General features: G+C 39.0%; 1 protein-coding gene across 1 annotated transcript; it reads left to right on the top strand.

The window, feature by feature from the left end:
• Positions 1-5,834: 5,834 nt before the first annotated feature.
• On the top strand, positions 5,835-14,268 carry Smp_044020 (putative folate carrier protein; the record flags this gene model as incomplete). The annotated part of the gene is made up of 6 exons (XM_018796192.1): positions 5,835-5,980; positions 7,328-7,456; positions 8,986-9,074; positions 9,791-10,098; positions 11,115-11,260; positions 14,145-14,268. The coding sequence occupies 6 exons, from the start codon at positions 5,835-5,837 to the stop codon at positions 14,266-14,268; spliced, it is 942 nt and encodes a 313-aa protein (XP_018650429.1).
• Positions 14,269-17,070: the final 2,802 nt, after the last annotated feature.

Here is a 17,070-nt window from a genome sequence, read left to right on the forward strand (position 1 = left end):
TAGGTTGGCAATGTCCTCAGTCTCATGAGTAATTACCAAGTCGAACAGACAACCTTGGTTTAGAGCTAGTAACATGATATACGATCAGATTAAGCCTCGCCCAAACATACCAGCCATTCAGGAGTGTGCTGCTAAGATAGATTGGTCAATAGATACTAGCTCACCAGTTGAAGAGGCGTGGTCTATATTTAAAGACAAGTTTAGTGCAGTCACGTCCCCGTTCATACCATACTTGGTACCACGTAGACCGAATAATAGTCCACCATGGATAAATAGACATGTCAAGAAACTTCTCAGGTGTAGGAAAAAGCACTGGAATATGTTCATCTCTACTGGCTTAGAGCAGTACAGATCCAGTTATTGTAAGATTAGAAATACTTGTAAAGCGTTAATTAGTAAGACTAGACGGTCATATGAAAAACAATTGGATAGGGATTGTAAATATAGTCCAAAACGGTTATTCTCGTATATAAAGAGGCGAACTCAGAGAAGTGATGGAATCCCATCACTTTTGGTACAAGAAAATCCGTTAATTTTGGCAAGAAATGATATCGAAAAAGCTGAAGCTCTATCGGACTACTTCAGTAAAGTTTTTTCTATCAGTAGTGAGGAACGATCACCGATTCATTGTGATTGTGGCGTCTTGTTGATGGACCCTGTAGTTATTGAGAAAGTTACTGTCTTAAGACTACTTCAGTATCTCGAACCTGATAAGTCCAGTGGTCCTGATGATATTCATCCTAGGATTATGAAAGCCCTATCAGATAAAATTGCTGAACCTTTGGCGGTACTGTTTGATATGTCCCTGCGGCAGTCCAGATTGCCCAGAGACTGGAAAGACGCGATAATTAGTCCGGTGTATAGGGCTGGGAGTAGAGATTTAGTTAGTAACTATCGACCTGTTAGCTTAACTAGTGCAGTTGTAAAACTGATTGAAAAAATATTCGGATGGCTGTTGTAAACTATGTGGAAGGACATGATCCTTTATCCAGGGAACAACATGGTTTTCGGAAAGGCCTATCATGTTTGAGAAATCTCATTGCAAGAGAAGATTGGGCTGAGGCAAAAGATCGAAATATTCCTGTAGATGTGATTTTCATAGATCTAAGTAAAGCCTTTGATAAGGTCTCCCACTCTGGTCTTAAATTAAAACTGGAAAGTTTTGGAATTCATTATGCAGCCGTAGACTGGATAAGTGACTTTCTTCATGACAGGAGACAAATGGTAAGAATAAATGGAGCTCTCTCATCGTGGGAACCAGTAAAAAGTGGAGTCCCCCAAGGCAAAATCCTAGGTCCTCTTCCCTTTTTACTTTATGTAAATGAATTGCCAACTATAGCTAAGTCATCCGTCCTACTATTCGCCGATGACATAAGGATTTGGAGACCCATATATAGCATGTCAGACAGAATAGTATTATAGGAAGATCTTAACTCATTAGTGGCATGGATGAACAGGTGATCACTAGAAGTAAATCCTAACAAAAGTGTAGTGATGCAATTAAATAACTACGATGATTCGTATTGCTGCACAATATGTGGACTAGTGTTGCCCAAAGTAAGAAACTATAAAGATTTAGGAGTCACACTAAGTAATGATCTCAAAACAACCAGTCACTGTAAGGCTGCTGCTGCAAAAGGCTATAGGGTATTATGGTCTATTCGTAGATATTTCCGGTATCTGGATGGGGAAAAGTTTAGATTATTATACCCAACATTCGTGCGACCACATTTGGAATGTGGGATTCAAGCAGCGAGTCCTTGCTTCAAATGTGAGGTGGATATGCTGGAAGGAGTCCAACGCCGCGGGGCAAAAATGGTAAAAGGCCTATTTGGCTTATCTTATGAAGACAGACTGAGACACCTAAACTTATTTCCGTTATCTTACCGGAGAATACGGGGTGATCTAATATTGGTTTATCGTATCCTGAACGATGACCTTGGTACTAATATGTCCTATCTTTTCCTCCCGTCTAGGACTGATCATTTGAGAGGACATTTGAAGGAAGTCCAAAAACCGAGATCAAATCGTTTACGTCTAGAGTTCCGTTTCTCGCACCGAGTAGTGAATTACTGGAATTGTCTACCAGAACACGTAATATCAGCGCCTTCTGCTGATATATTCAGAACGAGATTATACCTCCACAGTGTAACAAACTGCAAGGATTAATATAGGTCAATAGACCTCCTATCCTTATTATTGAAGACAGTTTTCAAACTCTTAAGGCTTGGTCATTAAAAATCATCCGGTAAATAATCTGTCTTAATCTGTGAAGGCTTGAAGCCTCCGAAGATCAGTTAATCTTATTAATCATGACACCCTATTGTATCTAATATTCACAGATATACTTTTTAAAAGAATTGGTACGGGTAATGGGTCTTCTACTTTCACTACTTTAGTGTGTTGACTGGAAGAGGAGATTCATTTTATCCCCAAATTCAACATATCAGATCATTTTTCATCGTCAAACTCATTAACTGTGGTAAATTAATCTGTATCGTCTTTACATAACCCCCAGTTTAGTCATGTCACTGTTGTCAATTTGTGCATAGAAATATTCTATGTATACATTCGTTTGGGTGTTGGTAACACATTAGGGTACAATAATTTGAGGCCTTTATGTATACTTCCGTTTCAGTCCATGGAATATTCTCTGTTAGCTACTGTTTAGGTAAACTGGCTTTGCTAGGGTCAAAAATGTGGAGTATGTCGGGATACTGGCCAGCACTAACTTCCGGCTCAGTCATCGTCCGTGTGCCACCTGGCGTCGTCCCTCTGCATCCCAAGCCTGGACTCAGATTGATCACATCGCGATCAGCTACCGCTGGCGTGGTTGTGTACAAGACTGCCGCTCCTTTTGGAGTACCTATCTGGAGTCTGATCATGCCCTGGTCTGCGCCAATCTCACCTTACTTTTCAGTGGCCGAAGGATTGACCGACATCAACGGATCGATGTTAGTAAACTGGCTGCAACTTCTGTTGCAAGTAAGTATCGAGCTGAGCTAGCTTCTAGGCTAGCTACCATCCCACCGAAAAGTATAGATGAGCATTGGTTGCATCTTCACAACGCCATGAAAATGGCGAGTAAAGCCGCTTGCGGCTTCGCGAAACGTCCCGCTTACAAGCACTGGGTTTCTTCTGGCTCCTTACAACTGATCGGAGCCCGTCGGTCTACTCCGGGTGACCGTGAGTATGACCACAAACGAAGGCTGTTACGTAATGAAATTGGGCAAAGCTTGCGTGAGGACCGAGAAGCCTGGTGGTCGGAGCGTGCTAATGAGATGGAAGCAGCAGCTGCATCTGGTAACTGCCGGAAGCTCTTCCAACTCATCCGAGCCACTGGCAGCAAGAAGTCTGGTGTGAATGAAACAATCTACGAGGATGACGGGATGCCAATCACTAACATCTCTCGACGTCTTGGACGATGGGCGGAATTTTTCGAAGGGCAGTTCAACTGGCCTGCTGCTCCGGCAACATCAACCAGTTTGTCCTGCCCCCCATGGCCGGTGACGACTGATCCACCAATCGAGGCGGAAGTCCGCAAGGAACTCCAACTCTTGAAACGTTACAAATCACCGGGCCCAGATGACTTACCTCCGGCTCTTTTTAAAGATGGTGGTGACTTTCTGGCTAAGGAACTGACTGCGTTGTTTGCAAAGGTTTGGGAGCAAGAAAGTGTTCCAACGTCATGGAATGAGTCGATAGTCGTCCCTATCTTTAAAAAGGGTTCACGTTGTTCCTGTAATAACTATCGGAGGATAAGTCTACTTCCGATTGCGTCCAAACTATTGGCTTCTATCATTCTTCGTAGGTTGTTTAAAACCCGAGAACGATTGACTCGCGAGGAGCAGGCTGGTTTTCGTTCTGGTCGAGGATGCATTGATCACATTTTCACCCTCCGCCAAATGTTAGAACACCGTCATACTTATCGCAGGCCAACAATCGTAGTGTTTCTTGATATCAGGGCGGCCTTCGATTCGTTGGACAGGACTGTTCTCTGGGATTGTCTATTGAAGAAGGGTGTGCCTGAGAAGTTCATTAACATCTTAAAGGCCCTGTATACGAACACCTCAGGCAGAGTGAGGGCATACAACCACCTTTCTCCCTTGTCCCATTCGAGCAGTGGGGTTAGGCAGGGTTGCCCGATCTTACCATTCCTCTTCAACTTTGCCATCGACGACATCCTGGAAACAGCTCTGACGGATGTAACTAATGGCGGTGTGGATCTGCTGCCTGGAGAACGACTTCTCGACCTTGAGTATGCGGATGATATTGTCTTACTGTGCGATAATGCCCAAGGCATGCAATCCGCACTTAATCAGTTGGCAATCAGTGTCCGCAGGTACGGCATGTGCTTTGCACCCTCCAAGTGCAAAGTACTCCTACAAGACTGGCAGGATTCTCATCCTGTACTCACCCTAGATGGTGAGCAGATTGAAGTAGTTGAGAAGTTCGTGTATCTAGGTAGCTACATAAGTGCTGGTGGGGGCGTGAGTGATGAGATTGATGCACGTATAATGAAAGCCAGGGCGGCTTATGCCAATCTGGGCCATCTTTGGCGCCTTCGTGATGTTAGTCTGGCTGTAAAAGGTCGGATCTACAACGCGTCGGTGAGAGCAGTTTTGCTCTATGCTTGTGAAACCTGGCCTCTCCGAGCTGAGGATGTTAGACGTCTCTCTGTGTTCGATCATCGTTGTCTCCGAAGGATTGCTGACATCCAGTGGCAACACCATGTTAGTAATGCAGAGGTTCGGCATCGTGTGCTCGGGCGCAGAGACGATGATTCAATTGATGTCACCATCTTGAAACACCGACTTCGGTGGCTTGGATATGCTTTAAGAATGTCATCCCAGAGAATTCCACGTTGTGCATTATTTGCCGACTCTGGGAGTGGTTGGAAAAAGCGGAGAGGAGGTCAGTGTATGACATGGTGTCGTGGTATGAAAGAAAGCTGCAAAGGGCTAGCTTCTGTTGGTCCTTCACGACTCCCTGGCTGGGGTCCGAGAGATGGTGCAACACAGTGGCTAGAGAAGTTATCAGATATGGCTCAGAATAAAAGCCAATGGCGATCCCGCTGTGACCGTCTTTTACTTTCTTCATAAAGAGTGCTTCTAACTTTCTTAACTGAAAGAGTCTTCTGGTTGTACATTTCAGTTCCCCCCATCATTACTCTTCTCCTTTCCTTTATTTCCTTCTTTTATATATACGCATCTTCTTCCTTCTCCTCCCATTCTCATTATTTTGTGTGGCGCATATGTATCCGGTGCCCTTTGTACCAATATATATGTGATTAAATAAAAAATAATAGTACTGGAAAGGAAGGCTCAGGACAGAGTTGGATGGGAAATGCCGGTGAGCGGCCTATGCTCCTCGACGAGGGGTAACAGGCGTAAGTAAGTAAGTAAGTAATGTCTGGATACATTCACTAATTAGTACTGTGAGTTCGTAAATGTTGAAGCATTACAAATTAGTAAACAGTTATTGCTTTAATCTAAAACAGTACTTTATGATGGTTATTAATATTTATACTCTGGTGAATTTGTAACTCGCTACTTGATAGTCGGGTAATTTACTTTATTACTGCTAAGCCACCACCTAACTTGTAATTCAAATGACTAAATTTTTGATATTTTCTTCAATGTACCAAGATGCAATTGTTCTGAAAGTCCTATAAACATTCTAAACCACAATCTCTCCTGCTTTTATTCTCCAGATATGAGCTTCTTAATTAATCTAAAAATACTAGTCAATTCTCAAACACTCCCTTAAGACTTCATCATTCTTTTCGGTGGATACCAGCAAGCTGACTAACATTTTTGGACTTTTAAAAATATATGACCAGTTTTCTGGACAAAACTCAGTGGCAGCACTTGGTAGCTGGCGTTACTGGGGGAGTTGTATCCGTTTTTGTTTTGCATCCATTGGATTTGGCCAAAATCAGATTGCAGGTGAATGAAGGTACAGGTGTTATCGCATGCAGGTTGGGACTGATTTTTGGTCTCTGCGTTTTACATACTTTTTTGGTGGTCTCAATGGGGTCAATGGGATCGGTGTACTAGTTTCCGCTGACATTAAGTTGTGTTAAGTCTAGCCCTCAGTTGATGGTTTCGTTAATAAGCTTTCTGTGGTTTAAGAAGCGTTTATTTTGATTGAATCAACTGCATATCCAAATAATCGTAAATAGGATAGGCCCTTGATAGTTATTTAATTGGTATATTTGAGAAACGATTGCAAAGGAATTTCGGAGCACCGAGGATTTTTAGATACACTTTACAAGGGGGTAATTATACTGATTTTCAGATAGACACCAAGCTCTCTACAACTTGGGTACTACAGAAATTCTGCGACACAACCACACATAACAAAAACAGTGGTGGACCATTGGATTATGTATACATACAACCCATCATGTACTCTCCCACCGTTATTGGAAATCTGACTGATCTTCAGGACACTATCAGACACGTTAGGTATTCCATTTAAGCTATCTACAGTTGACTTGCAACCAGTTGATCTCTTGTTCGAATCTTCCACGGCGTACTAACATCTGGCAATCAGGTAGTTATTAATGCCCACAGTATTTTCCATATAGCGCTCTCCCTTTCGAAATGCTCTTACATGGCCACGCATATACAGTCACTCCCAAAGAAGTTCTGCTCACTGCCTTCTCGTGGCGGGGGTGTTGTTAACGAAATTGAGAGGACGAAAAGCGAATGTTCGGCGCTTAAACCGGGTCAGTGGACACGGAGAATCCACCCAAGGGGGTTGGAAAACCGTGATTCGGAACCAATGGTGCACATGAGCAACAAATGGCGTATGAACCAATTGTTGGTCACTGGCTACTGTGGGACTGCATCTCCTGACGTTATTCTACTGCCTTGTGGATCAGACCTTTAGGTTGAAGGCTCTGGGTGTGGCCCCCTAAGAATACTACCTGCTTCGGTCTGGGCACCCGGGCAATATCATAGCCCACACACAAACCAAGTGACATGGGTGGCGCATATGTATTCGGTGCTCCTTTGTGCCAATATTTGTGTGTTCAAATAACAAAAATTAATGAGGACCACTCTTTATTAAGGTCAGATTCCAAAGCTTTCATTTTTGCTATACTAATAACTGTTCTCATTTGAGTCGTTTTTTTGTCGCAAAACTTTTGTTATCATTAGTCACTCAGTAAGCACAAAAATGTACTCTCTAATAAACTATTCTAGATGTTTGAAAAACAGACATTCCTTGGTTGAACTTTATTATTTTTGTTATTATCATTATCGTTCGTTACTTCATAAAAATGACCGTCATCAATACTTACTATTTATTTATTATATAGACCCAAAACAACGGGAACTATTCGAACCTTGTATGAGATAGTTCAGTTTAGAGGTCTTCGTGGTCTTTACCTTGGTTTAGCTCCGAATGCTATTGGAGCGGGTAGTTCATGGGGTTTGTATTTTTTCTTGTAAGTAATTTTTCCTGTGGTGTAATTATATATTTACCAGAGTTAGTTTATCCACAGAATAACTTAGTGAATAGCCAGACAAATGCATTTGCAAGGTTTTGACTGTCTATTTACCCAGAGGTTGTTTCAGTTGAAAATTAGATATATATATTCTTAAACTGGGCTAACATCAACAGAGGTGTAAGATAATCCTTGATTGTTCCTATTTTCCACTAACCTAACTACTGCTTGAGTCATCAGATCTGGTTGAATTTCAGCAGGTAGTTTCTATATCGCAAGTAAATATGCTTGGTAAAATCAGTTAAAATCACCATCTTGAGTAAGTTGGGAATATCTAAAAACTTACAAAGTAATTATAAAACACGTACAATCTCTATTGCTTACTTACGCCTGTTACTCCCAATGGAGCATAGGCCGCCGACCAGCTTTCTCCAACCCACTCTGTCCTGGGCCTTCCTTTCTAGTTCTATCCAGTTTTTGTTCATTCTTCTCATGTCTGTCTCCGTTTCTCGGTGTAATGTGTTCTTTGGTCTTCCTCTTCTCCTTTGGCCTTCAGGATTCCATGTGAGGGCTTGTCTTGTGACTCAATTGGTGATTTCCTCAATGTGTGTCCTATCCACTTCCAGCGCTTCTTCCTGATTTCTTCCTCCAATGGAATCTAGTTTGTTGTCTCCCACAATAACTTGTTGCTGATAGTGTCCGGTCAGCGGATCCGAAATATTTTGCGTAGACAACTGTTAATAAACACCTGTATTTTCTGTATGATGGCTTTCGTAGTTCTCCACGTCTCCGCCCCATACAGTAGAACTGTCTTGATATTTGTATTGAAAATTCTAATTTTGGTGTTGGTTGACAATTGTTTTGAGTTCCAGATGTTCTTCAGTTGTAAATATGCTGCTCTTGATTTGCCGATCCTCGCTCTCACATCTGCATCTGATCCACCGTGTTCATCGATGATGCTGCCCAGATATGTAAAGGTTTCTTTCCAGCACACTGGGGTCATAGCTGTGTAATTCGATTGGTGCATGTTGTATTGTACCGGAGAGTCTTGCTTTTCCCTTTGTTTATATTGAGACCTACTGCTGCTGAGGCTGCAGTAGGTTAAAAAACTGAAAGTCGAGTACAATCTCTAGTGTAAGTAAAATGAGTTTTGACAATTAATTGGATAACCTTTACCAATCATTACTACTTATACACATCTCTAACCAAATACAAGTTTATGTATTCAGACCGTTGATCATACTTTTTGTAGTAGAGCTAATAATAAAACCAGTCGTTCAAACTGAACCAGACGACTAAATCTTTGAAATGTCGAGATAAGAAATTAAACGCCCAAGTACCAATTATGAATGGATATATCTTTACACAATTTGTGTCAAAGTATAACGGTTTCGTTTTTTTAACAGTTTATCCACTCTTTTTTCAAGTTTTACCTTGATCATACTGTTACATCAACTCCATCCTTATCACATTTTAACTAATTTAGTCTTCACTAATTCACGCTGGAACATGTATCTTTCACTTAACAGCTATGAAAGCTTGAAAAGATTTGCCCAGCGTGGTGATGAAACCAAATCTCTCACTACCAATCAATATCTCACATATGCTGCTTTGTCAGGTAATTTCTAAAATAATAACCTCATTTTCTTATCCTATTTAATGACGTGTAATTTTAAATAACTGAGTATTAAAATCACTGAAACACAGTTTAGAAAAGGTCTGGATTACGCTGTTGAGAACGTTGGTAAACCATCTGATCAATGCCCTAGTATTTAAACTCCTCTACTTTTGACTAACTACGTAGTATCAGGTCCAGAAGTGATGCGTATTTTTCGGCTTGCGGTCATGCAGGTGCACTATTTAATCGTAAACTAAATAAACGGTATACCTTTGAAATCCATATTCATCAATCAAAATGTCTTTTGAGTATGTTCGGGATAATGGATCATCAAGTGTCAGCAGTACTAACTAGTGATTGAATAAATTAGAATAATGTATAAGTTAGGGCATCGTGAATCCTCACTTCTGTAAGATATATATATATTTCATACAAGAGTTGGGCTGTCATGGCACAGATAGCTTAATGTTGACGTGTCCAATTTTATAAATTTGACTACCAGAAGACAAAGTACTTTTCATATTGCAAGTTGTTAGAATGTACTTTAGTTTCTAAACATTCGATCATAATCTCCCTAATAGGATTTGTTAAATAACTGAAACCTCACAGTAACTCAAATCCAGCTCCTTAAAATCACATTTTTGTTAGTTGATTTCTAAAACCATAACAAGTAACTTCATAAATACTCATATACTTAATATTAATTACATTTTCAGGTGTGATTACGCTTTCAATTGTAAATCCAATTTGGGTGATTAAAACTAGATTATGTTTACAGTATGAAGAAGGAATGAAATCTGTTCCAAAATCTCAAATTACAAATCCATCATTAGTAACACGTTCTCAATCCACATATCATGCTTTGCATAATCTATGGATTCATGAAGGTTTTGCTGGATTGTATCGTGGTTATGTACCCGGTTTATTTGGTGTTAGTCATGGTGCTATCCAATTTATGTTTTATGAACATTTTAAAAATTCTTATAATACACGTTATCGAGGAAAGTCAGTTAGCGAGAAACTGGTAGGTTATCTTCCATTTTTCTCAACTATTCTATTATCAATGTCTTCAAATAAAATAATAACTACTCATTAATAGTAACTCCGCGCTGTAGCTCTTCTGGGGCTGGGAAAAGGAGGTGGGTTGGGCGTGGGGCTAGTAACCTCATCCCGTAGAAACCAACCTTGCTAAAAAAAACGCTAACTAGATTAAACAAATTAAACCATTTAAACTCTGCCCTGGGAGTTGAAGGAAGAATTATGACCCCTCATGTTGAAAGCTGAGATTCTCCGGAAGTCACGAGGGCCGATGCCCCTTCTAACAAGCAGAGCAACAATTATTATAGGTTTATGGAATGTCCAGACACTGTGTCAGACCAGGAGGACCAATCAAATATCTGCGAAAATGAGGAAATACAACCTGATAGTTTTCGGAATATGTAAAACTCATTACATTCAAGCCGGAGGGGATCGTTCAACTTCATGAGAGATGGTGTTATATTCTGTTCATAAAGTGGAAAATACATATCACACATAAGAAATTGCACTGATGCTGTCCAACGAAGCATGAGAAGAAATTACAGGATGGGAATCTCATGGACCTAGAATCACCAAAACATTGTTCAAAACAAAGAAGCAGGGTATTATAATGAGTGTTATCCAGTGCCATACATCCACCAATGAAAGTGAAAAAGACGATAGAGGTCAGTCTTACGAGAGGCTAAGGTCAATCATAGAGAAATGTAATGACTGACATTGACCATATACACTTGGTCGTATGAGAACATTTTGAGTGGAAGAATCGACTCTCTTCCCCGCCGCACCAGGGCATTCAAGGATAAAAACTACTGAATATTAATAAATAGTTTGGTGTGAGCAAGGAATAATATGTTTTACATTGGTTAAATAGTGTTATTAGTTCTTATATAATAGATGTAACTTGTAGTTCATTGGCTAGAAAATTTGTTGAACTTTTTAAAGCAAAACATTTGATGCCCTTTCAATGTCTTCTTTCTGACTCTCTCTCCACTTTAATTGTAGTCCGCTGTCGAGTACCTAACATTTTCATCTGCTTCTAAACTAATTGCAGCTGTCATAACTTATCCGTACCAAGTTGTTCGTTCAAGAATGCAAGACCAGTATAGGAAATACAATGGAGTTACTGATGTTATTCGACAATTGTGGAGGTTAGTTAGTTTCTGTTTTAAGTTCAGTTGAATTACTTTTTTTTGTCTGTAAGAAAATACTGTTATTTCCCAGAAATTTTGGAATTTTATATTCATAGATGAAAATTCGGTTTTTAGTTTTATTAAATTTAGTAGTTAAATATAAAGTAAGAAAACAAAATTTTCATGTGCTCTTCAATATTAGACTGATATGTCTTCAAAACTTACTTACATACGCCTGTTACCCCTCGTGGAGGAGCATAGGCCGCTGACCAGCATAAATGGCTTGAATTATTTTTTCTGGTTAGCGTTTTTTTTAGCGAGTTAGTTTTTCTACGGGATGGGGTCGCTAACCCCATGCCCAACCCTCCTCCTTTACCCGGGCTTGGGACCAGCAGTAACTCTAGAAGAGCTACAGGCGGAGTTTTGTCTTCTGTACTCCTTATAAATCAAATTTGCATACGTTTGAAAGTAAAATAATCATTGTGTTATCATTTTCAACCTTCATCTATTGTTTTATTCACTACTTGTAACATAAAGCCAGCTATATCGAAATTTTACGAGTAACATTTTATGTTTAAAATGACCAACAAAATCCTTCGAAAAGACAATAAAAAATTTCATGAAATGTATTTGAGTTTCATTGTGTACTTTAAATTTTTCTGTGTACTGCAATAGTCAGTCGGTCATACATAAATTACAGCCCAGAACTCCTCATAGTATTTAAAATCTTTATATTTGAATACAATTGTGGATATCTACTAGGCAAAGGTATAGAGAATGTACGATTTAGAATGAATGTGCATCAATTTAAGTGATCACATCTTACATCAGGAAAGCAAGCGTGAAGAAAAACAAGAAAGTATTTAATAATAGTAATAATATTAATTTCATTGATCCGTGGTGTTGCGACTTGATCTTTGCATGATCAATCCCTACGGAATCCGGTCTATTCATCTCGAACTTTGGCGTCTACTGAGTTTTCCATCCGGTTCAGCAACACCGTTGAAAACGTTTTCTGGTACTGATAGTAGTGTGATGCCCCTGTAGTTCTTAAATTTGCTCAGATCTCCTTTCTTCAGTATCTTGATGAAATATCCTTCTTTCCAGTCTATCGGCACTTGTTCTTCCTCCCAAATCTTCCTTCTATGTGCGGATCCAGTGCTTAAGCTGGTATATTGTCAGGTCCTGCTGCTTTTCCACTCTTAATTTGTTTGATGACCATCCTGATTTCTTCGATCGTTGGTGGAGTGACGTCTATAGGAAGGTCTGTGTGTGCTGCTTCGATATCTGGTGGATTCAATGAAGCTGACCTGTTCAAGAGTTTCTCGAAGTGTTCCACCCATCTGTTCCTCTGTTCTTAAACTTCAGTGATTGGCTTGCCTTCTTTATCCTTTACTGGTCTCCCTGGTTTACTATATTTTGCTGTCAGTTTCTCGAATTGTCATGTAGTCGTTTGGTATTCCCTTCTGTTGCAGCTTTTTCCGCTGTCGTTGATAGGTCTTTCACATATTTCTGTTTGTCGGCTTTAATGCTCCCCTTCACTTACCTGTTTGCTTCTGTGTACTCTGCTTGTGCCTTGACTTTCGCCGTTCTGGTTCGGCCGTTGTTAGTTGCTGTCTTCTTTTCTTGAATCTTGACCAGGGTATCAATAGTTGTCTTTATCGTGCCTACTGCTTTCCTTCCTTCTTTTGATGGATGCTTTGATGTTCCTCAATACATATGATTCCCATTCTATAAGTTCTTCTGGTGCTTTTTCGAACTCCTCCATTGCAACTCCTTGTTTGTGGGCGACATTTTCTTGTTCATGACTAGAGTACAACGGCCTGTCCAGTTGGGGTCAGTTTTTTTATTTATTCTGAGCACCGCTAAGTTGTATGTCCTCATTTCCGTTGCTATTTGGCTGGTCCTCCCGGTCTCCGACATTTTTCGGATGTTCCAGATACCGATAAAATTGTCGCTCTGACTTTTAGAAGGGACAGTGGCCTCGTGACTACCAAAGAATCTCAGCTTTCATCATGAGGCGTCATTATTCTTCTGACAGAAGATCCTCCAAGCCCCAGGACAGAGTTTTGCATTTTTTGGCAATGTTGTTTTCTGCAGGATTGTGTTTCTGACCCCATGCTCAACCCCCTACTTTATCCGGTTCTGCAACCGCTAGTAACCCCAGAAGAGCTGCAGGCAGAGTTGTAGATCGTAAATCGACCAAATTTTAAGTGTGCGTGATTGGCCAAACAGTGAATTTTAATTCTTAAGGTGTGAAACACGCACCATTGGTCACTTCATTCCCTCAGGAACTGAGGGTGCACATATATTCCATATTCTGCATCGTATATAAACTTCCTTCTCACGCTAGTATCCGGTTCTCTTCGTGTATGGGAAAATTACGTATCGATATCAAATTAGATACTGTACTTTACATATATAATTGTCATCATTGTTCCTCACTTATATATATATTATTATTATTAGCTTTATTCAATATTATATTATTTGGTACAAAATCGAATTCTCAGCATAAAGTATTTCAACATGTTTACGTTTCTTATTTCTTCGTTGCTCCTGATGATAAACATTCAGTGACCGCCAGTTGGATGTCAGCAGTTCAGTCAATCGACATATGAATAATGTATATTCTTTTTGCTGCATGTTCCCAGCAAACACGACATCTCTGATTAGGCCTTTTGTAACCTTTACAGCGTAAGCTTGTACAGTTTTCAGAAACGCACCGGAATAGGTTGTGTGCTTAATAGCCATAATGATGTATTAAAACAAACAATATTAGATAACTTGTTGAAATATATAGATGACAGGAACAGGTAGCCTAGATGTTTAAGCAGGCCGCCCTTATCAAGTATATATATATATATACTTGCTCATCTTTCTGTTTTTTTTTATAATATAGAGGTGAAGGTGTTCATGGATTTTATAAAGGACTTGTTCCATATGTACTCCGATGTACTCCTGCTTGTGGAATTACATTTCTTGTTTATGAATATAGTTTAATTATATTTGATTGGTTCAAATGACAATAATTAGCTTTCAATGATATATATATAGTTAATTACACTTGACTTGTTTTACATGTAGATGTCTTTGAATTATATTTTGTAGCATTTATATGTATGTTTACCAGTGATCATAATTATTCTGAATTGTACATTGTCCTCAGTTCACTTCTATCCCATTTGTACATTCTCTGTATTCCATAATTCTTATAATAGATTACTTAGTAGAGTTGATTTACATTTTACTAAGGAGTTGAACTCAGTCAGTCAGCTACAACGTAGGGCCAGGCACATTTATGCATCAGTCCAAGTTGCCATACCTCGTTAGCACAACAAGATGAACACCAGATTCATAGAAGTAGTTAACTTAGTGGTGGTAGTATATAAAAGAGGTTGTATATAAGGATATATTATAGGAAAGAAGGAAGTTATGAAGCAATTTTAATCTTAAGGTTTAAGGGAAGATAAAGAGTGTATACACCTACGCCATTGTGAACGATTCTGAGCCATGTCACCCAAAGTCTCTGACTTTGGTTACGATAGTTTGGAACTAGAAAAAAACCAACTGTTCCATCATTAGTCAGTCATTATAATAAACCTAGAACGGGATACAAGTGACCCAACTTGTCACATCAGCACAGGAAGGTGAAATGCTAAAGGAATCAAAGTCATAGAGTGGAAATTGTAGGAGAAAAAGTGAGCAGTGGATGTATTTACATATAACTTAGTTGATATGGAGCCATATTATCTTATAGTCTCCAGTTTCCAGTTGTAATTGCCAAGTGGACCTCAACCAGGTAGTCAACATCTCATACATCTGAACTTAACAGACAACGATTTTGTTGACTGATACAATATCATAGATCGACCACTCCTAGATTTCTTCCAATCAGCCATGTCAAATGCGATTCGATTGACGATAACTTTGTACAGCTTATGTAAGGTTAGTTGTTAACATAAAAAACATTCTCAAAATGTCAGTTAGACATAAACTTTGATATATTGCCATCGATTCAAGTTTCCGCACTGGCATCAACACAGTGAGATAAAATTATCAAAATTGTAACTACCACAACTACACTTATTAGCATGAAATTGTTCCCAGATGATGACTGACAAGTTTTACAATAATTTTTAGTTTGAATTATGAACTGACTTTCTTTAGAAAGCCGTTAAAGTCTAAGAAGTGTTGGACAACTATCTTATGCTCATATAAGACTCCTTAGTAGTGTACATCCACCAGGGATTAGACTCAGGAGGTTTTGATGGTTGAGGGCTCTTCTAAGTCTGAAGGTCCTGAGTTCGATCGCTAGCAGGGTCGTGGGTGTATACTACAGATGAGTCTTGTACTAAGACTAAAAAGCTATTTCACTCTTCCTAGCTTTTAGCGATTGTCTCACTTGAGTTCGTTTGTAATGCAACCTACAAATTCATCAGTTTCCACTAATCCCTATGTTACAACAATTGTTAGGTAATAGAAAAACATATTTCACTTTTGGGGACTCAATGTTTTCATTAGTTATTTCCATTAATAGAATCAACGATACGAGTCCTATTAAGTTTCATGACTTTAAATTGAGCTCTGTACTGAACTGTAGCGAAGAAGTTGAAACAAATCTCAAAATTGTAAATCGAGTGAACTTATGAGATCTAGTTAGCGAAGAAATACTGATATATGTGGGGATCTGTTGAAAGTTGTCAACCAAGCAAAGCATTCTTCAAGTTCATTCCTGTGGTCGTAGCAAATGTATGTACTGGTATCTTCGTAGATTATCGACTGATGACGAGTTCTGAGTGTATACAGTACTCGACATGCTGTGACTGTTGATCTATTTCAACTATTGATTGTGTGTATGACCCCTTTTTAATTCTCCTGGATTTTAGGGGTATATTTGATGTATTTACGAATAGGAATCTCTCCATTGGGAAGTTTATTGTATCAGTTATATATCATCCAGTCTCTGTATTCAAATTTGATGCCTCATATATCTTCTGAGATCAGTTAATTCGCGGTAGGCAAACAATCCTACATTCCTTGTATTTGTTTGTATCTAATATACTTTTGGGAACATTTATTGTCTAATTTCCTCGTCATATTCATAGAACTACTCATTAATTTGGGAATATGTTATTAGACACGAGTCTATACGATCCATTGAGTCTTGATTTTGAAGTTTGGTGGGTTCTGAAAAGTTCGTAACACAGACGATGACCAGCGATACATTATCGTTTGCTAAATTCGGACAATGAATATCTCAAAGCAACTTCCAGTATTCTGAAGGTTTAAATAGTAATCCGACATATTTCTTTAGATAGATATGACATTACTGTATCAGTTTTTAAGTCAGTCATCTAATCCAATTCAAGGAGATATAAATTTTCATATGCATGGAATATCCGTTCTACAATTTGAGATAAATATTGTTTTATGAAGCTTATTCTGTCGAAATATCTCGTTCACTATAACGTACGTACATCGGTTCATGTCGTCACATCTTATCAGCGCAACTAAATAAAATTAAATATCGGAGTAGTCAAATTCAAACAGTACCATTGGTATTAGAAACTATCAGACATAAACAATATAAATGAAAAACATTTGCCAAATAAAACAAAGTTTAAAAATTCAGAATCTAAAAGAAATGCAAAGAGCGGATGGATTTGCACTATTTGGATCAATATTCTGTATCACTAACTGTTGGTTAGGATAATCGTATGAACTCCAACCAAGTAGTCGGCAGGTACCAACATGATTCACTTCAACAATAATTGACTTGATAGTCAAGCTTCTCCTACTGTTCTTCCAACAGACTAAGCGTTTTC

The sequence above is a fragment of the Schistosoma mansoni genome, chromosome 2 (assembly GCF_000237925.1).
Source record: "Schistosoma mansoni strain Puerto Rico chromosome 2, complete genome".
Lineage (NCBI taxonomy): Eukaryota > Metazoa > Platyhelminthes > Trematoda > Strigeidida > Schistosomatidae > Schistosoma > Schistosoma mansoni.